Source organism: Oncorhynchus tshawytscha, linkage group LG12 (genome assembly GCF_018296145.1).
Source record: "Oncorhynchus tshawytscha isolate Ot180627B linkage group LG12, Otsh_v2.0, whole genome shotgun sequence".
In the NCBI taxonomy this organism is placed as follows: domain Eukaryota; kingdom Metazoa; phylum Chordata; class Actinopteri; order Salmoniformes; family Salmonidae; genus Oncorhynchus; species Oncorhynchus tshawytscha.
Genome location: NC_056440.1, coordinates 49046789 through 49071110, shown reverse-complemented (window position 1 = coordinate 49071110; position 24322 = coordinate 49046789). Strand labels below are relative to the sequence as shown.

Sequence of the window (24322 nt, the reverse complement as noted above, 5' to 3'; positions counted from 1 at the left end):
GACAAAGTTCTGGATGAGTATAGATAAGGTTTGGGTTATAAAAAAATATCAGAAACTGAACATCCCACGGAGCACCATTTAAATCCATTATAAAAGAAATGGAAAGAATATGGCGCCACAACAAACCTGCCAAGAGAGGACCACTTTAAGCCGTACACGCCACAGAGCTGGGCTTTACGGAAGAGTGTCCAGAAAAAAGCCATTGCTTAAAGAAAAAAATAAGCAAACCCATTTGGTGTTCTCCAAAGGCATGTGGGACTCTCCCCAAACATATGGAAGAAGGTACTCTGGTCAGTTGAGACTAAAATTGAGCTTTTTGGCCATCAAGAAAACGCTATGGCTGGCGCAAACCCAACACCTCTCATCACTCCGAGAACACCATCCACACAGTGTATCATGGTGGTTGCAAATTATGGTGGAAAATAAGTACTGGACTAAAGCATCCGCCAACTCCTGGACAGTCTGTGGTGCACTGTTGGGACATGATGTCCCAGATGTGCTCAATTTGATTCAGGTCTGGGGAACGGGCGGGCCAGTCCATAGCATCAATGCCTTCCTCTTGCAGGAACTGCTGACACACTCCAGCCTCATGAGGTCTTGCATTAGGAGGAACCCAGGGCCAACCGCACCAGCATATGGTCTCACAAGGAGTCTGAGGATCTCATCTCGGTACCTAATGGCAGTCAGGCTACCTCTGGCGAGCACATGGAGGGCTGTGCGGCCCCCCAAAGAAATGCCACCCCACACCATGACTGACCCACCGCCAAACCAGTCATGCTGGAGGATGTTGCAGGCAGCAGAACGTACTCCACGGCGTCTCCAGACTCTGTCACGTGCTCAGTGTGAACCTCTTTTCATCTGTGAGGAGCACAGGGCGCCAGTGGCGAATTTGCCAATCTTGGTGTTCTCTGGCAAATGCCAAACGTCCTGCACGGTGTTGGGCACCCACCCCCCACCTGTGGAGGTCGGGCCCTCATACCACCCTCATGGAGTCTTGTTTTTGCACAACAGCATGTGAAATTTATTGTCAATCAGTGTTGCTTCCTAAGTGGACAGTTTGATTTCACAGAAGTGTGATTGACTTGGAGTTACATTGTGTTGTTTAAGTGTTCCCTTTGTTTTTTTGAGCAGTGTATTTAGTGATATTGAATTATGTTTGGTTGTCAACGCAACTAAATATCAATATCAAGGAAATGTATCTTCTGCTTGCATTGACAACCAAACACAATTCAATATCACTTTTGAAATACAAGAAATAGCCTATTAAGTTAACAATGGCATGTTGGATTCACGTCTCCAACTCAACAAAAGATGTAAGTTAAAGAATGGGATTGACCCAGATGGAACTCTCCAAGCAGTAGATACAGTACATCTTCTTTAAATGTTGATATTTGGTTGCATTATCAACCAGACAAAATTCAATATTACTTTTGTAATACAGTTAGTAGCCTAAAGTTAAGGCTATGTTACACACTAATATAACATTTAATCTTAATTTGTAACATATCCATGGAAACATTGAGTTTACTGTAACTATAAATGTGTTCATATTTAATCATATAACGTGTGCATGTTCAAGATACCATGCATAGGGCCCAGGCTTTCCTTTGGATTCTGAAATTGCAATAGAAGGTCTAAAAGTGTACATATTTCCTAAAATGCCACACATTATTGTCAATATTGTTTAGTCATGTGGAATCACAACCGATATAGAAGTTCCATATGCGTGTTTGACCGCATTTCTATTGTCTTGTATTCCCTCTCTTCTTGTGAAATCCAGATTTTTGTCAGCATATCTGTGTCATTGACTCCTACCCTGTTGTTTTTATTGTATATCCATGTATGGTTATTATTTGTTTGTCTTCCATTATGCGTTACAGGCCATTTAAAATGCATTGTCTTTCCAGGTGGTGAGCGCAACTGCGGAGTACATGAGCTCATCTGCATCAGAAAAGGTAGGGGCACTCCCCACCTCACCTCCCTGTACCACAACCATTCCCATGAATCACTGTATAATGTCTGGTCATGTTGTCGATGTCGAAAATCCACCTGTTTCACTGTTTATTGCCTTCTTTTATGGTCCATTTGTCTGGTTCTATTTGTTTTGCTTTACCAAGAAAGACTTGGTGTTTCCTTGTGCCTGTCCTGTGTGTGTTCGGCCTCTTCGCCCTGGTTTTTTGTTTGTTTTTGTTTTGTTTTAGAAGATAATGAAGAGAAGGTTTAGTGGTTTGAGGTGAGAGGTTGGGGTTAACCAGGAAATAAATAAGCCTCCTAAACATCACATATGGTGTAACAATGGGCCTAGAACAGGGGTCAACAACCTTTTCTAGCATGACAGCTACTGCAACAAGTACTTTAAAAAAAAAATGAAATGTTGCACGCTCCACATTTTCTGCTTTCAAATATGCACATTCTTAATAAACAACTCCAGGGGGCCCTATAAAATCTGTTTTAATTTTCCTGGGGTCAGATTTTTTTTGTTTTCACTTTCAAAATTACAATTATAGAATTAATACAATTGGATGTTCTGAGTCCATGTCAATGCTTAAATCACAGCAAAATAAAAATGTTTAGGTCTGAAAAAAACAGTTTTTTTCATGGGTAATTTCTCTTTAATTCAATTGTGCACCTAGGGAGAGTGGGATGTGCTTGGCTAGTGAGGTTTCTGTACTGCACATGTAATGGCAGAGTTTGTGAAACAAAGGTCAACAAAGATCATCAAGGACATCAACCACCCGAGCCACTGCCTGTTCACCCCGCTGTCATCCAGAAGGCGAGGTCAGTACAGGTGCATCAAAGCTGGGACCGAGAGACTGAAAAACAGCTTCTATCTCAAGGCCATCAGACTGTTAAACAGCCACCACTAACATTGAGTGGCTACTGCCAACACACTGTCAATGACACTGTCTCTACTCCAGCCACTTTAATAATGGGAATTGATGGGAAATGATGTAAATATATCACTAGCCACTTTAAACAATGCTACCTTATATAATGTTACTTACCCTACATTATTCATCTCATATGCATACGTTGATACTGTACTCTATATCATCGACTGCATCCTTATGTAATACATGTATCACTAGCCACTTTAACTATGCCACTTGGTTTACATACTTATCTCATATGTATATACTGTACTCGATATCATCTACTGTATCTTGCCTATGCTGCTCTGTACCATCACTCATTCATATATCCTTATGTACATATTCTTTATCCCCTTACACTGTGTATAAGACAGTAGTTTTTTTGGAATTGTTAGTTAGATTACTTGCTCGTTATTACTGCATTGTCGGAACTAGAAGCACAAGCATTTCGCTACACTCGCATTAACATCTGCTAACCATGTGTATGTGACAAATAAAATTTGATTTGATTTGATTTGAAAGGGCCACCAGATTGATACAAATAATCATGCTATCATTCTGTCAGGTAGGCCTAATTTGCTGTTAACATTTAATAGAAAGATAATGTCTTGGGCAAAGCCTGTCTGCCCACAAGATGGTTATCTTTAGCATTGCTAACTGCCTACACAAAGTGATATAAATATTGCTGTAAATTAATTGGCATACTGTATATTGTGTTACGTCTGGCTTTTTAAGCCAATTGTGGCTAACTAGGTGTGGGATAATATCAATGATGCTTTGATTGGATAGAAGCTGGGAGGTTGCAGTGTCTGACATTTGTGAGATTTGTTTATGACAGTTTGCGGTGGAACACTTGGAAAATGTATGTACTTCCATAATTGTATGGCGAGCTACTCATAGGTGGGCTGTGAGCTACTGGTAGCTTGGGATCAACCTGTTGGAGACCCCTGGTCTAGAGTGTTAGTTGGCATGATTATATAAAAAAAAAAGCCCTGTTGTGGTGTTAACCACTCAAGACTGCCATCTTAACTTGATCTACGTTCCCTATTGTTCTACGTCCCATATGTCTGACTTGTTGCATCAACTAAAGGCATTAAAAGATTGACAATTGGACTGTTAACAAATATTTAAAAAACATAAGTCCACCCTAGCGATGCTGAAATACAGTAGTTAGCATAGCAGCAGGCGCTTTGATGCTCCTGATGCTAGCTCATGTCAGTTGCATTGACCCTGTTGTCTGAGTGTTAGAACATACCCAATTGATTTTTTTCCATGATGCAGAAAAGAGCTGGAGTCCCATACAGCAGTTCACACCCAATATGGTCTGATAGGTGGAGTACTGTATGAAGCACATGTGGCACCCGAGTGGCGCAGCAGTCTAAGGCACTGAATCTCAGCGCTAGAGGCGTCACTGGTTCGATTCCAGGATGTATCACAACCGGCCGTGATTGGGAGTCCCATAGGGCGGTGCACAATTAGCCCAGCATCGTCCGGGTTATGGTTTGGCTGGGGTAGGCCGTCATTGTAAATAAGAATTTGTTCTTAAATCGCTTGCCTAGTTAAATAAAGGTTAAAGAAGAAAAAAACATGTAAACCTGTACACACATCAAATGTTTTTGCTTTGCTCAGGCTCATCTGGCAGTTTTGAAGGTGATTGATAAGATTCCTATGCAGTTTCATGTATTACTCTAAATAGCTGTCCTCTACTCAGTCGTGCAAGGGCAGGTGGGGCAGACCCACATTTTTAGATTTTTTGGGGGGGGGGCTTTCCTGTTTTGCATGTTATTTGGCATTAATACATGTCACATATCAGTTTGCAAACAATGTAAAAAAAATATATCATTGAGTTAATAAAGTCACATACAAACATGGTCTCTTTTTTGTTTTCTTGAGTAAGGCAGCTCCAAAATGCAGGTGTTTCAGCCTAGCTCAGTGCTTTCTGTGGTGGTGGGGCAAGCCAGCAGAAAATACAGAGCGTTGCCCCATGATTGGCTGTGTTCTGTCACTCATGGGGACACTACGTGACCGCCAAGGGTAGAGCTACAAAATTCAAGCCCCTTGGGTGCTGCCATAGAGTTACATTAGAAGTGCCCATCCAAGAAGGCTCAAGGTCATTGGCGACAGATAAAATGATGTAAAATCACATATCTACAGTAGCTTTGATTGGACTAATCAACATCATACTTTCAATATCTTAGCTAGCAGTCATCATCATGAATCAAGTTGACAATGTCCTGGCAAGTCCTTTTTAATCCTTGTCAAATGAAAATAAATAATGAATAGAAATTCTAGATAAAACGTATCAGTGTTCATCGGCCTTGGGACATAATAATTACACAAGTTGGAAATCACAAATTCAACAATGAGTGGTTTGGAAGGAATCAGTGTGGCTAACTGCAAGCATTGCAATGCAATCATTAGCATGCTATTCCGTGGAGTGGCTGTGGGGTCCCAAGTCTAAGATTTAGGGTCTCTTTTCCTAGTTTAAAATGAAACATTCAACATTGGTCATGCTGTCAATGAAGGATGACTTGTGCTGCGCTCAAAACAACTGTTAACTCGGACATGCAACATCTGACTTTGGTAAGCTCAAGACAACTGGGAAAAAACGAACTACCACTGGGAAAATACGTGTTGAACTTTGATCCAACTCGGAATTGTACATTTGGAACTCGGGCCTCTTTCTAGAGCTACAACCTGAAGATCACTGACGTCATCATGATTGAATTTTTTTTCCCTTCGAGTTCCCAGTTGTCTTGAAGCACCATATAAATCCAGAGATTGGCAGACTTTGATGACAAAATTATCCCACGAAGGACCGCCACGACACCTTCCTGTTCGAGTGAGCACAGCACAACAAGGTGATTCCAAAAATGTATTGTAATCTGCTGCATAAATTATATAATATGCCAGGGAGATAGTATTACTTTCTTAGCTACAGTATACATAAGTGTATGTTGTGTAGCAAGCTGTTAGTAGCCCATGTGTCTCAACCTAATAATTTGATCTATTTTCACCTCTTAATTTCGCCTACTGTTCTGACTTGGTGGTGCACATGTAGCCTATAACCTGTTTTTGAGAAATGTAATCATCAAATATTGTAAGAGCTTTCATTGTCTGCTTATATGCCCCCTTTATCCTACGGTTTTGACTTGGTGTACAGGGAGAACACTGTAAGAACGGCCCATGTTCTGAATTCTGTTGCTGTACATTTCAAAAGTGCTGAACAAATAGTTATATTGACTATGTTCGTCCTAGCTCGCTCATTAATGTCTTAATCGAAATTACGGATTGCCTCTTATCCGCTTTTCATCTCCTTATGCCATAGTTTGTACATCTCCATTGTCAGTAGAAACTACATTTGTTTAAGCAAGTCAGATATCAGATATGTTTTTTTAAAAGGTAGTAAATGAGACTGAATGAACTGTTTCGATGCCAGACAACTCTCCGCTGATAGCCAGGTGTAGCAGTGGTAAGGTGTTGGTACTCTGCTTTTGCGACAGCTTTATGTAGGTCCTGTTTCTGGTCACCGTTATAGTGCAATTAATGTATTGTTTAGTGTTGTGTTGTATAGTGGCTTTCCTGGCATGCATCCCACATTATTATTCTTTTGCCCCACCAAGATTTACATGCTAAAATTGCCACTGCCTCTACTTAGTCAGTTATAATGAAATTCTTACTTCTATCTCACAACTCCAGGATCAACTATTTATTTACTCAAAAGGGCATTGAAAGCTTGAAAACAAACACCATCTGTTAAAATGGTCTTTGTGGACCCTCATCCTATAGACCCTATCCTGGCCGCATCATGAAAAGTTGCGTGCCCAGTTCCGAATCAGAAACTAGTTTGTTTATTGTTTACAATGCTCTGACTTCAAATGCAGCTCATGCAAGTACAAAAAATTAACACAAGTAAATCAGATTGTCATCTACAACATCAAAGGTGTCGTCGGAGGATTTGATTACCTAGCAAGTTAGCAAGCCAACGAGGCAAGGTAAAACATCACATAGAGCTAGATAAAGCCAGAAGAATAATATAGTTGTTAAACATAGCTATAGCCAACAGTCTTGCGTGTTTTCATGGTCGTCACTCATTCACTGTGAAGTTTGTCAAGATACCGACACCATCATTAGCCATCCTGCTAAATAACTTTTTGTTGCAATGATGCGCATGCATCAATCGTACCTAATGTTTACTTGTAAACAAAAAAAGTCTCTACAGTGTTTCAGTGAGAGATGAAAATACATGATCTTACAAAGCGTGCCCAACTCTTTTACTTGTTGCAGTTTGTCTAGTCTGACAAAGCTCATTTCCAGCAGACATTGTAAAATCAACGTCATATGAGGCGACAGTACAGCATGTCCTATGTAAATGCTAATGCAATGCCTTCCTCCATCTTTCATCTTTAATGACTCAAAGACCCAAGTTAATAGCCGCAACTGGACACTGAGTATGCTCACAAGTGTGTGCCGGAGGACGTGTATTATTATTTGTGTGGTCTGGTTCTGTAAGCTTGTGTTGTTTATTATAACACACAACCAACTGCTTTTGGTTGTGTGTTATTGAAATGGTGTTTGTTTTATACCATTTGTTTTGTCTGTATGTAGGAGATGCCAGGGACAGTGTGTGTGCGTGGTGAGTGGGATATAGTGTGGGGGCACTATGAGAGTGATTATGTACTGGCTGTATGTGGGTGTCTGCGTGGAGATGATTGGTGCTTTCTGACCTTCCGGATGGCAACTGTTACCATGCCAACAGAATAAAGCGAGGCAAGCGGAGTTAAAATGGAAGGAATAAGCATTAATGAAAAAAACAGTCACCATGGAGAAAAGCAAATGGACACAGGCCTACATTCTGACTTTATCACTGAGTTAATTTGGCTTCATCAAAGAACTAAGCAATAAGGCATGAGAACCTGGGAATTATGTTGTGATAACTCCCGACTAAGGGCTGTTCTAATGCCCGATGCGAAGCCGAGGGCCGGAAAACAGCCATTCGGAGGGAGTTATCACATCATAATTTGCGGGTTCGAGGGTCTTATTGCTCTTATAAAATGGTTGCCAACATATTAAAAAGATTAACGACATGTTTTCATTAAAAAGTTTATTTTAATGAGTACATTTTGTTTTATTTCATCCTTCCACCATACAAAATAGTTCAGGCAAAAGCCAGTAATTAGTTCTGAGGTTCCTAGCCAAATGGGCTGGTTGCCGTTCTCTTCTCATGTTTTGACCCAGTCGTGCATTCTATTCATCCCATGTTGATATGTTAAACAAATCATTGGCATGTAGCTAGCTTGCTAGCAGAGGTTCAATGAGCAACTCTAGTAAATGGTTGGCGAGTCCATAGGATATCAAGTTTTTTTTTAATTATTTATATTTTTTATTAACCTATCCACGAGAGGACACATATTTTGCATTTTTGCAGCTTTTCTGCTAAATATACATACAGTTGAAGTCGGAAGTTTACATACACTTAGGTTAGAGTCATTAAAACTCGTATTTTAACCACTCCGTAAATTTCTTGTTAACAAACTATAGTTTTGGCAAGTTGATTAGGACATCTACTTTGTGCATGACACAAGTAATTTTTCCAACAGTTGTTTACAGACAGGTTATTTAACATATACAGTGGGGCAAAAAAGAATTTAGTCAGCCACCAATTGTGCAAGTTCTCCCACTTAAAAAGATGAGAGGCCTGTAATTTTCATCATAAGTACACTTCAACTATGACAGAAAAAGGAAAGAATTGAATGGGTCCATGTATCTTGAGGTTTTGAGTGAAAACCTCCTTACATCAGCAAGGGCATTAAAGATGAAACGTGGCTGGGTCTTTCAGCATGACAATGATCCCAAACACACCGCCCGGGCAACGAAGGAGTGGCTTCGTAAGAAGCATTTCAAGGTCCTGGAGTGGCCTAGCCAGTCTCCAGATCTCAACCCCATAGAAACTCTTTGGAGGGAGTTGAAAGTCCGTGTTGCCCAGCAACAGCCCCAAAACATCACTGCTCTAGAGGAGATCTGCATGGAGGAATGGGCCAAAATACCAGCAACAGTGTGTGAAAACCTTGTGAAGACTTACAGAAAACATTTGACCTCTGTCATTGCCAACAAAGGGTATATAAGAAAGTATTGAGAAACTTTTGTTATTGACCAAATACTTATTTTCCACCATAATTTGCAAATAAATTCATAAAAAATCCTACAATGTGATTTTTCTGGATTTTTTTTCTCATTTTGTCTGTCATAGTTGAAGTGTACCTGTGATGAAAATTACATGCCTCTCTCATCTTTTTAAGTGGGAGAACTTGCACAATTGATGGCTGACTAAATACTTTTTTGCCCCACTGTATCTGGATACAATCTGGCAAGTCTACTCCTGCAAAAGTGTAGGTGATTAAATATTTTAAATTGTAGTAACCCATGTCTAATTCAGATAGAGGATGAGTGTATCCTGTCAATTGCAGAATGCCAGGTGATATCGGAAATCTCGCTTCCAAACTCTCCTCTCATGAGCACTTTACATGGTCAAGAGTAGGGCATGCAAAATTCTGAATAATGTCATACAGCATAGAAATGTGTCCCTTTTACATAAGGATCCAGGTTCAGACATTCATCAAGCCAGCTGGTGGGTGGGTGGAGATGGGAAAGAGAGGAAAATCTTTATTGTAAAGTTAACGAATCTGCAGATACCTGAAGAAGTGTGTCTGGGGTATGCTGTGGTCTCTAACTAGATATTCAAAGGAGGTAAATACACGCTCATGGAAAAGGTATTTTACATTCTTCAATCCTTTCTGAAACCATAGCTGGAAGGCTGTGTTTATGAGGAGGGAGGGTGTGAAGAGTGGGTTGGAAATGAAATGCATGGATGAGAGAGCTTGTCTGTCTCCAAAGTGTATCCTAAACTGAGACCATATCCTGAGTGAACTTTTCACAATTGGGTTGTTTGAGTGGTATTGCTTACTCAATGGTAGGGGGACACAGACTAAGGAGACTGGGGATGATTTATGACATGAGTGATTTTCCACACCGGTCCTTCCCCCTCTAAAAATGTAGAGACCCAAAAGGTTATCTGGTGAATATTAGCAGCCCAAAAGTAATGGAGGAAATTGGTTAGGGAAAGACCCTCCCTCCCCTTTCTGTCTCTCCAAAAACGCTTTACGCAACCGTGAGATCCTTTTTATTCCAAATGAAAGTAGATATATGTCTATCCAGGTCTTTAAAAAATGATTTTGCTATAAAGATGGGGAATAGTCTGAAACAGATACCGGAATCTTGGCATGATGACCATCTTTACCGAGTTGACTGCCAGTGAGTGTTATGGTGAGTGTCAAGCAGCGATTGAGGTCTTAGTGTTCTCCAAGGCTGGCTTGAAATTAAAATAGATTTTTTTAGAATTTCCGTGTCTCACAGACCCCGAAATACAGTTGAAGACGAAAGTTTACATACACCTGAGCCAAATGCATTTAAACTCAGTGTTTAACAATTCCTGACAATTATCCTAGTAAAAAGTCCCTGTCTTAGGTCAGTTAGGATCACCACTTTATTTTAAGAATGTGAAATATCAGAATAATAATAGAGTGATTTATTTCAGCTTTTATTTCTTTCATCACAGTCCCAGTGCATCAGAAGTTTACATACAATCAATTAGTATTTGGTAGCATTGCCTTTAAATTGTTTAACTTGGGTCAAACATTTTAGGTAGCCTTCCACAAGCTTCCCACTATAATTTGGGTGAATTTTGGCCCATTCCTCCTGACAGAGCTTGTGTAACTGAATCAGGTTTGTAGGCCTCCTTGCTCGCACACACTTTTTCAGTTCTGCCCACAAATATTTTAAAGGATTGAGGTCAGGGCTTTGTGATGGCCACTCCAATACCTGGACTTTGTTGTTCTTAAGCCATTTTGCCACAACTTTGGAAGTATGCTTGGGGTCATTGTCCATTTGAAAGACCCATTTGCGACCAAGCTTTAACTTCCTGACATGTCGTGAGATGTTGCTTCAATATATCCACATAATTTTCCTCACTCATGATGCCATCTATTTTGTGAAGTGAACCAGTCTCTCTTGTATGAAATATATACACTACCATTCAAAAGTTTGGGGTCACATAGAAATGTCCTCGTTTTTAAGAAAAGCACATTTTTTGTCCATTAAAATAACATCAAATTGATCAGGAATACAGTGTAGACATTGTTAATAATGTTGTAAATGACTATTGTAGCTGGAAACGGCAGATTTTTTTATGCAATATCTACATAGTCGGACAGAGGACCAATATCAGCAGCATCCACTCCTGTGTTCCAATGGCACATTGTGTTAGCTAATCCAAGTTTATCATTTTAAAAAGCTAATTGATCATTAGAAAACCCTTTTGCAATTATGTTAGCATAGCTGAAAACTGTTTTGCTGATTTAAAGAAGCAATAAAAGCAGCCTTCTTTAGACTAGTTGAGTACCTGGAGCATCAGCATTTGTGGGTTTGATTACAGGCTCAAAATGACCAGAAACAAATAACTTTCTTCTGAACGCAACCGTCTATTCTTGTTCTGATAAATGAAGGCTATTCCATGCGAGAAATTGCCAAGAAACTGACAATCTCGAAGAGCGCTTTGTACTACTCCTTTCACAGAACAGCGCAAACTGGCTCTAACCAGAATAGAAAGAGGAGTGGGAGGCCTCTGTGCACAACTGAGCAAGAGGACATGTACATTGCTGTACAAGGACATGCTGGCCTTCTAGGTAGAGTTCTGCTGTCCAGTGTCTGTGTTCTTTTGCATTGTAATCTTTTCTTTTTATTGGCCTTTCTGAGATATGGCTTTTTCTTTGCTGCTCTGCCTAGAAGGCCAGCATCCCGGAGTGTCCTCTTCGCTGTTGACATTGAGACTGGTGTTTTGCGGGTACTATTTAATGAAGCTATTTAGTTCACATGATCAAGAATACATTTCCACCCCTAAAAATGCATTTTGATAAAAACCTTTTTTTACTTTCAAATGGCTCCTGTGAAGTCGTGACTTGCGACATACGCCTAGTTTCCTGAATCAGCTCGCAAATGCTCTTTGCTTGTTGTGTGCCTAGCAAATCCTTTGGTACTATCAATAGCATTCTTCCAGTTAGAATACCCAGCTTGGGTGAAGGCATTGTCTGTGTTAGCATTGGACCCACCCAACACAGATCTTTCGACATGGGAAACAAAATGGAGCATCTGCAGTAACAGAGTATTCCAGCTACTCTCTTCCTATGAACTAGTTGCTATTAAATGAACGTTTTTGGACAGAAAACCTGCATTTAAGGTACGATTCTAGGCTAACTTGGGCTGGCTCCTTTTTTCATAGATCATCAGGAACTGTCAGAGGTGGAGGCGGCTGTGGAGCCAATTTGGCAGCGCTTGTGGAAACGTGGGTAGATTTTGCACATGGAGCTAAATGATGTTGGCGGCGGCCTCAGTGGTTTGATGCTCATCGCGCTCCACTCCTTTGTTTGGGTACTTTGTTGAAGCCAATTTCTGATATCCATTGTGGCAGATTAGCTGGTTCGTGCTAGCTAAATAGGCTAAGGCTAATAACTAACACTTTTTACAGCTATAGCTAAGAGTGAAGCAGCTTCAACGGTTAACCTGACCCCACCCTTGTAAATCAAAATCGAATATTACAGACGGAGGCATATCACGTTATTGACTTAGCTTACCACAGAGTTGAGGAGCCTTTTTCCCGCTTTTTTGTTGTTTTTGGGAAACCCCTAACCACCTCACCTGGCTTTCCATAGCCCCCTCTGAAACCTGGTTATTCTGTGCGTAAATCTTTCCATTTAGTATGATATATTGCGTTTTGTATGGTATGTATTCATTTGAGAATGTCCATCATCCATGTTTGTATGATATGTTACACATTACCATTTGTATGATATGTTACGAATTTGCAAAACGTACGATATGTTCTTGCCTTAACGCTACAATATGTAACTTTTTTGGGCTACCCGACCAAATTCATAGAAATGTTGAGTTATCGATCTGTCATTCTCAATGAAAGTCTAAGAAGTGGTAGATCTGTTCTATGTGCACTATTTCTATGGTTCCCGTTCTTAAGTGTCATTTCTGCATATTTTATTTTTGGTTTAGAACACCAGCTTCAAACCCCCTTGTAGTACCTTTGGCAGCCATTAGAGCTCTGAATCATAAGATTCTACCAACTTTGCACAACTCTTAAGGTAACATACAGTGATATCAAAAATTATTGATACCCTTGATAAAGTTCAGCAAATATGACTGTATAAAAAATCTAATACTGACTTATATTATTTGCTAAAAAAAATGGAACATTTAGTTAGTTATTAGTTATACTAATACAATTCCTCAGAGAAAATATATTTTTTTAACAAGTAATATTTATTTTTCTAAAACACTACCGATCAAAAGTTTTTGAACACTTACTCATTCAAGGTTTTTAAAATGTTCTACATTGTAGAATAATAGTGAAGACATCACACACACATATGGAATATATTTTATATTTGAAGTTCTTCAAATAGCCACCCTTGATGACAGCTTTGCACAGTCTTGGCATTCTCTCAACCAGCTTCACCTGGGATGCTTTTCCAACAGTCCCACATATGCTGAGCACTTGTTGGCTGCTTTTCCTTCACTCTGATCCCAAACCATCTCAATTTGCTTGAGGTCGGGGGATTGTGGAGGCCAGGTTTTCTTATGCAGCATTCCATCACTCTCCTTCTTGGTAAAATAGCCCTTTTTATTTTTTGGTCGCAAATGGGTCTTCCATTTCACATTATTAAAATAAAGTGGTGATCCTAATTGACCGAAGACCGGGAATTTTTACTAGGATTATATGTCAGGATTTGTGAAAAACTGAGTTAATGCATTTGGCTAAGGTGTATGTAAACTTCTGACTTCAACTGTACCTTTTGGGATTTCACAAACACTAATATATTAAGTCCAGCATCTAAAAAATGACTAACATACAACTTAATTTGATCAATTCCAAAATGTAAAATACTTCATATTTCTTATTAGTTATTTTCAGTGATCTTGTTTAACATTGTTCTGTTGTTGATCATTAGCCATTTTAACTGACTTTCACAGGCCTCGTTGGCCTTATTCCACTAGCAGTGAGTGGCGGTAGAGCTGCAAGCATTGTAGGATGCTGCATTTGCCCTTTAAAATAAAGTGTTTTGTGCATGACCTTACTGATGTTGGGAATGGGTTGTCATCTTTGAACATCAATTTGACCGGCTGTCTTGATATCCATTCATCGTGATCCATTACTTCTCATAGCACAAAAACTGCTTAATACTGATATAGAAATTGCTTTTTTTCTTTAAACATGCATGTAACATTGTTTGTCATAATGTCAAAAAAATGTTGCATTACCCACAATCCTCTAAACATCCTCTAAACAAAAATATGATGAAAAGGAGAAAATTAGACAATTTCCCTTATTGTGTTTTTTACAAAAAAGTACATTGTTAGGATTTAGAAGTATATTAAATTAAATTTATTTTAGAATGTCATGCTTTTTGAACACAAAAATGAAGGTATTAAAATATTGAAGTAAAGCCTGAAACCTGCATTTGTGTCACGGTTTTCTTTGGGTGAAGTAGAGTCAGACCAAAATGCGGCGTGGCTATTGCAATCCATGTTTAATGAAACAAAATAAACACGAATCAAATACAATAAACGTAACACGAAATCCGAAACAGCCTAATACTGGTGCAAAGTAACACAGAGACAGAACAAGGATATAAGGACAATCACCCACAAACACACAGTGAAACCCAGGCTACCTAAATATGGTTCCCAATCAGAGACAATGACTAACACCTGCCTCTGATTGAGAACCATATCAGGCCAGACATAGAAATAGACAAACAAGACATCCAACATAGAATGCCCACTCAGATCACACCCTGACCAACCAAAACATAGAAACATACAAAGCAAACTATGGTCAGGGTGTGACAATTTATTGGTGAAAATCAAACATTTTGGGGGGGTAATCAAATGTATTTGTCACATACACATGGTTAGCAGATGTTAATGTGAGTATAGCGAAATGCTTGTGCTTCTATTTCCGACCATACAGTAATATCTAACAAGTAATATAACCTAACAATTTCACAACAACTACCTTATACCCACACAAGTGTAAAGGAATGAATACGAATATGTATGTAAAGATATGAATGAGTGATGCCGAACGGCATTATCAAGATCCAGTAGCTTGATTACCAACAATGACGAGACGGCCTACAGGGAGGAGGTTAGGGCCCTCGGAGTGTGGTGTCAGGAAAATAACCTCACACTCAACGTCAACAAAACTAAGGAGATGATTGTGGACTTCAGGAAACAGCAGAGGGAACACCCCCCTATCCACATCGAAGGAACAGTAGTGGAGAGGGTAGTAAGTTTTAAGTTCCTCGGCATACACATCACAGACAAACTGAATTGGTCCACCCACACAGACAGCATCGTGAAGAAGGCGCAGCAGCGCCTCTTCAACCTCAGGAGGCTGAAGAAATTCGGCTTGTCACCAAAAGCACTCACAAACTTCTACAGATGCACAATCGAGAGCATCCTGTCGGGCTGTATCACCGCCTGGTACGGCAACTGCTCCGTCCACAACCGTAAGGCTCTCCAGGGGGTAGTGAGGTCTGCACAACGCATCACCGGGGGCAAACTACCTGCCCTCCAGGACACCTACACCACCCGATGTCACAGGAAGGCCATAAAGATCATCAAGGACAACAACCACCCGAGCCACTGCCTGTTCACCCTGCTATCATCCAGAAGGCAGAGGTCAGTACAGGTGCATCAAAGCTGGGACCGAGATATAATGTTTATAATGCTGATTAGGGGTGTGTCTAGCATAGGCTTGGCTGCCTGAGGCGGTTCTCAATCAGAGTCAGGTGATTCTCGTTGTCTCTGATTGGGAACCATATTTAGGTAGCCTGGGTTTTACTGTGTATTTTGTGGGTGATTGTTCCTGTCTCTGTTTTAGTGTTCACCAGATAACCTAATTACAGCCTTTCACGTTTCGTTTGTTGTTTTTGTATTTATTTAGTTATTTCATGTATCGCTATTTTTTCATTTAAGAACATGAGTAACCACCACGCTGCATTTTGGTCCGATCCTTGTTCTACCTCTTCGTCAGAGGAGGAGATAGAAGAGAGCCGTTACAATGTATCACTAGCCACTTTAACTATGCCACTTTGTTTACATACTCATCTCATATGTATATACTGTACTCAATACCATCTACTGTATCTTGCCTATGCCGCTCTGTACCATCACTCATTCATATATCTTTATGTACATATTCTTTATCCCCTTACACTTGTGTCTATAAGGTAGTAGTTTTGGAATTGTTAGCTAGATTACTTGTTGGTTATTACTGCATTGTCGGAACTAGAAGCACAAGCATTTCACTACACTCGCATTAACATCTGCTAACCATGTGTATGTGACAAATACAATTTGATTTGATTTAGATGGTATAGTGCAGTATATACATATGAGATGAGCAATGTAGGGTATGAAAACATTATAGAAAGTGGCATTGTTTAAAGTGGCTAGTGATACATTAGATCAAGATGGCAAGATCCTGTAGATGGTATAAAGTGCCCTCAAGTATTCACACCCCTTAACTTTTTAACATTTTGTATTGTTACAGCCTGAATTCAAATGGTTTAAATCGAGATGTTTTGTCACTTTGCTACACCCAATACCCCACAATGTCAAAGTGGAATTATGTTTTTCTAAATCTTTACAAAAAGAATGCAAAATGAAAAACTGAATGTCTTGAGTCAATAAGTATTCGACCTCTTTGTTATTGCAAGCCTAAATAATTTCAGGAGTAAAAATGTGCAAGTCACATAAGTTGTGTGGACTGACTCTGTGCAATAATTGTTTTTAACGTGACTTTTTAATGACTACCTCATCTCTGTACCCCACACATACAATATTCTGTAAGATCTCTGTCGAGCAGTGAATTTCAAACACAAATTCAACCACAAAGACCAAATAAGTTTTCCATTGCCTTGATAAGAAGGGTACTTATTAATAGATGGGTAAAAATAAGACAGCAGATATTGAATATCCCTTTGAGCATGGTGAAATTATGAATTACACTTTGGATGGTTTATCAATACACCCAGTCACTACAAAGATACAGGCATCCTTAACTCAGATGCCGGAGAGGAAGGAAGCTGCTCAGGAATTTCAGCATGAGGCCAATGGTGACTTTAAATCAGTTACAGAGTTTAATGGCTGTGATAGGGGGAAATCTTTGAGGAAAACCTGGTTCAGTTTGTTTTCCACCCGACACTGGGAGCATAATTCACCATTCAGCAGGACAATAACCTAAAACACAAAGCCAAATCTACACTGGAGTTGCCAAGAAGACAGCAAATGTTCCTGAGTGGCCGAGTTAAATCTACTTGAAAAACTATGGCAACACCCAAAAATGGTTGTCGAGCAATGATCAACAGCCAATTTCACAAAGCTTGAAGATTTTTTAAAATAATAATGGGCAAATGTTGCACAATCCAGGTGTGGAAAAATCTTAGACCCACAGGTGTAATTCTAACATGTACTGTATTGACTCAGTGGGTTGAATACTTATCTAATTAAGATATATTAGTGTTTTATTTTTTACAATTCTTTTTTATTTACAAATGTTAAAAATGTTCTTCTACTTTGACATTGCAGAGTATTTTGTGTAGATTGTTGACCATGAATTACAAAGAAATCCATTTGAATCCTACTTTGTAACACAACAACATTTGTAAAAAGCCATGGGGTGTGAATACTTTCCAAAGGTACTGTATTTATTAAGCCAGTATAACAGTGTAATCGCAGATCATCTCCTGTTGTCAGAATGTAGACTATTACTGACTATGTCTCCTAGTCCTCTGTCATGTTGTTTAACATGTTGTACTGTGTAGAATACAGTGCAATAGTTTTAGTGTATCCGTCTTCGTCTGTGGTTCTAGGGCTATGTCTGGTGTGACTGCTTGTATCGAATAGTTAAACGCGAATAAGCATTCTTTTAGGTGTGTAGACTTTTGCGTGAGCCAGGAGAGCTAAAAAGTCTTAATCCACAATAAAGGGTGAAAAAGGTTTTATTGAAATAAAGTACTCCCATAAAAAATAAAGGGCTGTATTCAATACGTATCGTGGAAATTCCCCGCTAAAGCCCAAATTAAATTCACGGTAAATGCTGCATATGTAGGCTCAATCGGAAATTGCCTTTAAATTTCTATAGTGAAATCTGCAATGCTTCAGTGATATGGATTGAATAGAGCCCTATGTTATCGTCAACAATATTAATGGAATACTCGAAAGACTTACTGGCATGCATTTCAACCATATAGCAGTCATCTTCAGGCAGTGCAATGGGGATAAATACAACATTTCTGGTGAGGACATAGTAAGAAGTTTCCTAATTGTATCCATTTAGGGTCTATACAAAAAATGTAAGAGAACTATTGACAAAGGCAAATAGTATACTAGAATCTTGAGAAAAGTCTGACCTGAAATTCTGGATCTGACCTCATACAAGAACTTGAGAAATGGCCAGTACTTTCACAAAAACTGATATCAAGTTACAGCTTTATGAACTTAACAACAACAAAATACTCACCTTTTTAAATTATCGTTTTGTGATTGTATGTGTCCTCTTCATGTAAAGAGCATCTCATTTCATACTGTTATGCAATTATGTTTTTTAATGAACTTGAACATTTTCTAAGGCCGGTCTCATAGACTAGACATAACATAGTAAACATAAATCGGGCACACTCAAATTAGTATGTGTTACATTTGGTTTGATTTACATAAGATAGAAGGCAAAAGACAAAAATGAATGGGGGCTTGGTCAGGGAGAATGGGTGATCATATAAAGCAAACGTCTAGCAACCCAAAGGTTGTGTGTTCGAATCTCATCACGGACAACTTTAGTGCATTAGTAACTTTTCAGTTACTTAGCATGTTAGCTAAACATAACTCCTACCCCAACCTCTAACCCATAGCCTAGCTAACGTTAGCCACCTAGCCACAACAAATTGGAATTTGTAACATAATGGATGATGGACAGCCACAAATTAATGCATAACATACCAAATGTGATGTAAAGAAGAAAACATCTTGAATAAGTAGGTGTGTCCAAATTATTGACTGGTACTGTATGCTGGTGACATGATGATCGGTGCTTGGCTGTCAGTTGACAAAAAAATGACCTTGCTCTTATCCATAATCTCATTATTTACCCTCTGCACTGAATCTGCAAGTGGTTGGCAGAGCACATGCCAAGACCAGACTGGGAACATTAGCTGTTTATTGCAGACTTTTTGTTGCAAAACCATCGGCAGAGTAGAAAATGGGTAGTTATATGATGAAAAAAGTGCTTTTTATGTGCTGTTCATCATTATGCACAGCTTTTTATTCTCAAGAAGACAGTTTGACTCAAGCACACCATTGCCGGTGTATGTGTATATTTATTTGTTCAAATATTAGAATATTAGCTTTAATTGATGGAAACCTAGCTAATGAAACAAACCTGGATATTTTTGCAGCAGCAATAATCATTGTACACACCTTAGGCTTCGTAAATGAGTTGAGAAATAGATGTTTTGAGAGGCCCAGTCCATTCATACAATCACCATCTACTTCTCTTCTCCCTGCAGTCTCTCCAGAGACGCTGGGGTTTCTGACGGCCATCGGACTCTTCCTCATTCTGATGATCATCCTGTTCTTATACCTCAACAACAAGCTGTCACTTGAGAATGCTGGGAGCCGGCCATGCCTAGACGAGTCCAGGAAAACCAAGGAGTTGCAAGGTAAATCTGAACTCTGTGTGTGTGTGTGAGCTGTAAAGAAACCCTGGGTTGAATTGACAATGCCTTGAGGGCATGTTCATATGTTTGACACAGGGAGTGCAAATGAGCAGCTGTATTATGTGCAGTAGTGATGTTTAGTTTGTCAACGATTCATTCTTTTGAATGACCCTTTTTGAAGAAGCCTTCATAATGCCTTTATAAATACTACGTAAATGTTACAAATCATATATAATCTTATGTCATGCTTTATAAAAAGTGTTCATAAATGTGGCATAACTGTGTGACATGACCCACTATGTCAAATATGACAGAAACCTGTGCTTTATAAAGGGTGGCTTAAACACTGCTTAATAATGGTCTTCTAAATCATATTATATTGAGGCTTCACAAAGCATTTATAACCCTGTCATGCATCTTGGTAGAGCATTGCAACACCAGGATATTGGATTCGATTCCCCGGACCACCCATAGGTAAAAATGTATTCACGCATGACTAAGTCACTTTGCACAAAAGTGTCTGCTAAATTTGATATTATATTACATTTCACTAAAACATTTCTAGGATGGCCCAACCTCTTTCTCTCTTGGGTGCATCGTCAATATTGGACCTGACCTCAACTTCCAAAATGCTGTGCTGCAGGATTACTCACACTCTAAAATGCAGTCATGCATAGCAGGGCCTTTTTAAAATGTGTTTGTTTTTTCCCCCAAATTCTGTTTTCTTGGTTTTGTTTTTCCAGGTTTTGAATTTCTCAATTTTTTTCAATAGAAAAACAAGAAAATTTGATTTTCCGTGTTCACAACTATGCTTTAACCACATCTGGGGTTGACTTGAGATCGGGTAAAAATTTAAGAAACTTACACGATTATTTTGTGGAGTTGTCATTTAATTCAGAGAGCACTGTTGTTTGGTTAGTGGGTTTTCTGTAGTACAGTAAACAAACATGTGATGTGATTCAGTCCCCAATGTAATGGGTGGAGTAAAACACCAGCAACCCTCCGTATTATTAATAACTTGTTATGGCTGGGGGCAGTATTGAGTAACTTGGATGAATAAGGTGCCCAGAGTAAACTGCCTGCTACTCAGGCCCAGTTGCTAATATATGCATATTATTAGTAGATTTGGATAGAAAACACTCTGAAGTTTCTAAAACTGTTTGAATGATGTCTGAGTATAACAGAACTCATATGGCAGGCAAAAACCTGAGAAAAAAAACCAAGCAGGAAGTGGGAAATCTGAGGTTTGTAGTTTTTCAACTCTTTGCCTATCGAATATAGTGTCTATGGGGTCAAATTGCACTTCCTAAGGCGCCCACTAAATGTCAACAGTCTTTAGAACCTTGTTTGATGCTTCTACTGTGAAGGAGGGGGAATGAGAGGGGATTGAGGCAGAGGTCTGCCAGAGAGGCATGAGCTGACCACGTGCGTTCACGTGAGAGTTAGCTTGAGTTCCATTGCATTTCTGAAGACAAAGGAATTCTCCGGTTGGAACATTTATTGAAGATTTATGATAAAAACATCCTAAAGATTGATTCTATACATCGTTTGACAGGTTTCTACGAACTGTAATGTGACTTTTTTGACTTTGTCTGAACTAAGTGATCACGCATTGAGCATTGGGATTACTGGGCTAAACGCGCAAACAAAAAGGAGGTATTTGGAAACAAATTATGAACTTGAATGAATTACCCCTTTTTCTCCCCAATTTCGTGGTATCCAATTGTTGTAGTAGCTACTATCTTGTCTCATCGCTACAACTCCCGTACGGGCTCGGGAGAGACGAAGGTTGAAAGTCATGCGTCCTCCGATACACAACCCAACCAGCCGCACTGCTTCTTAACACAGCACGTATCCAACCCGGAAGCCAGTCGCACCAATGTGGCAGAGGAAACTGGGATTCCTGGGAGTGAATTCTGATGAAGATCATCAAAGGTAAGTGAATATTTATAATGTTATTTCTGACTTCTGTTGACTCCACAACATGGCGGATATCTGTATGGCTTGATTTGTTGTCTGAGCGCTGTACTCAGATTATTGCATGGTGTGCTTTTTCGGTAAAGCTTTTTTGAAATCTGACACAGCGGTTGCATTAACCTCTCTACAGTGAGATTGCAGAGCACCAAATTCAAATACAGAAATACTCATTATAAAAATTCTGAAAAGATACAACTATTTTACATAGGTTTAAAGATGAACTTCTTGTGAATCCAACCACGGTGTTAGATTTCAAAAATCCTTTACGGCGAAAGCATACCTCACGATCATTTCGCCCAGCAGACAAATCATTAAACAGTAACCAGCCAAGTAGAAGAGTTACACAAGTCAGAAATAGAGATAAAATTAATCACTTAACTTTGATGATCTTCATATGGTTGCACTCTGAAGACATTCATTTATTCAATAAATGTTCCTTTTGTTCGATAAAGTCTCTCTTTATATCCTTTTTCTTCTGTAATCCACAGGCTCAAACGCAGTCACAACAGGCAGACAAAAAAAAAATTCTATCTGTAAAGTTCATAGGAACATGTCAAGCAATGTTTATATTCAATCATCAGGTTGTTTTTGGCCTAAATAATCAATAATATTTCAACCGGACAATAACGTTGTCAATATAAAAGGTAAACAAGTAAGGCACTCTTTCGGTCGCACGCATGAAAAAGCTCTGTGACACGGCAGGGTCCACTCATTCAGAGTGGTCCTACTCCATCATTTTTCAGAATACAAGCCTGAAACAATTTATAAAGACTTTTGACATCTAGTGGAGGGCATAGGAACTGCAATTTGAGTCCTAAATCAATGGATGCTGTAATGGCGTTGAATAGAAAAATAAAAATAAATCCTACTTCCTGAATGGATTTTTCTCGGGTTTTCGCCTGCCAATCAGTTCTGTTATACTCAGACACTATTTTAACAGTTTTGGAAACTTTAGAGTGTTTTCTATCCAAATCTACCAATTATATGCATATCCTATCTTCTGGGCGTGAGTAGAAGGCAGTTTAATTCGGGCACGCTTTTCATTCAAAATTCCAAATGCTGCCCCCTACCCTAGAGAAGTTAAGGAGAAGTGTATTTATAATTCCATACATAATAGTTGTATCTTTTATCACTGTTTATTATGAGTAGTTCTGTAAATTGATGTGGATCTCTGCAAAATCACCGGATGTTTTGGAACTACTAAACATAACGCGCCAATGTAAACTCAGATTTTTGTATTTAATATGAACTTTATCGAACAAAACATACATGTATTGTATAACATTAAGTCAAGTCCTGAGTGGCATCTGATGAAGATCATCAAAGGTTAGTGATTCATTTTCTCTCTATTTCTGATTTTTATGACCTCTCTTTGGCTGGAAAAAATGGCTGTGTTTTTCTGTGACTAGGTGCAGACCTAACATAATCATTTGGTGTGCTTTCATCGTAAAGCCTTTTTGAAATCGGACACGGTGGTGGGATTAAAAACAAGTTTATCTTAAAATGGTGTAAAATACTTATGTTTGAGGAATTTTAATTATGAGATTTCTGTTTTGAATTTGGAGCCCTGCACTTTCACTGGCTGTTGTTATGTCTTTGTTTTAGTATGGTTGTGTGTTCCACACGGAACTGTTGGTTGGTTATTTCACGTGTCGTTTATTGTTTTGTTTCAGTGTTCGCTTGTTTTAATAAAGAGCATGAACACGTACCACGCCGCGCATTGGTCCTCCGATCCTTACTACTCGTCGTCGGAGGAGGAAGACAGCCGTTACATCATGGAAACGTATTCCAGTGGCTGTACCAAGCAAGAAGGCAGTAACTGCCTTCTAGGGTCAAAGGTCATGTCAGTGGGCAGGGTCAATATGAATAAACTATTATGTCATAGTAAGAGATCAGATAACCACATCTCCATTGATCTGCCTACAATACATTTAGCTGGACAATAAAAAAAACTTTGAAGTCATTATTCTCAGTTTCACTGAGTTACTGCTCTTTTGCTTGGTAGAGTAGTATGGGTGCTGCCATTTTTCCCTCATATGATCAGTGGTAGCAAAAAGTACTACATCTCATTCTTGAGTAAAAGTAAAGATACCTTAATAGAAAATGAAAGTCACCCAGTAAAAGTGAAAGTCACCCAGTAAAACACTACTTGAGTAAAAGTCTAAAAGTATTTGGTTTTAAATATACTTAAGTATCAAAAGTAAATGCAGTTGCTAAAACATACTTAAGTATCAAAAGTAAAAGTACATATAATTCAAAATTAATTATTTTAAGCAAAATGTTGTATTTATTTACGGATAGCCAGGGTCACACTCCAACACTCAGACATCATTTAAAAACAAAGCATTTGCGTTTGTGAGTCCACCAGATCAGAGGCAGTAGGGACTACCACTTAATTTTTTTCTTCATCTTTGAAATGCAAGAGAAAGGCCAATATATGACTTAGGTGCAATTCAGATGTTGGCCTCTAGATGGCAGCAGTGTATGTGCAACGTTTTAGACTGATCCAATGAACCATTGCATTTCTGTTCAAAATGTTGTATCAAGACTGCCCAAATGTGCCTAATTGGTTTATTAACACATTTTCAAGTTCATAACTGTGCACTCTCCAATAGCATGGTATTCTTT

At 39.1% G+C, this 24322-nt stretch overlaps 1 protein-coding gene across 2 annotated transcripts in view; it reads left to right on the top strand.

The window, feature by feature from the left end:
- Positions 1-24322, top strand: part of syt14a (synaptotagmin XIVa) — a 122866-nt gene that overhangs the window by 45165 nt on the left and 53379 nt on the right. For both annotated transcript variants that reach the window (XM_024439633.2, XM_024439635.2), the window contains exons 2-3: positions 1908-1955; positions 19568-19720. In XM_024439633.2, coding sequence (XP_024295401.2) covers positions 1908-1955; positions 19568-19720 — 201 coding nt within the window. The remainder of the gene's footprint in view (positions 1-1907; positions 1956-19567; positions 19721-24322) is intronic.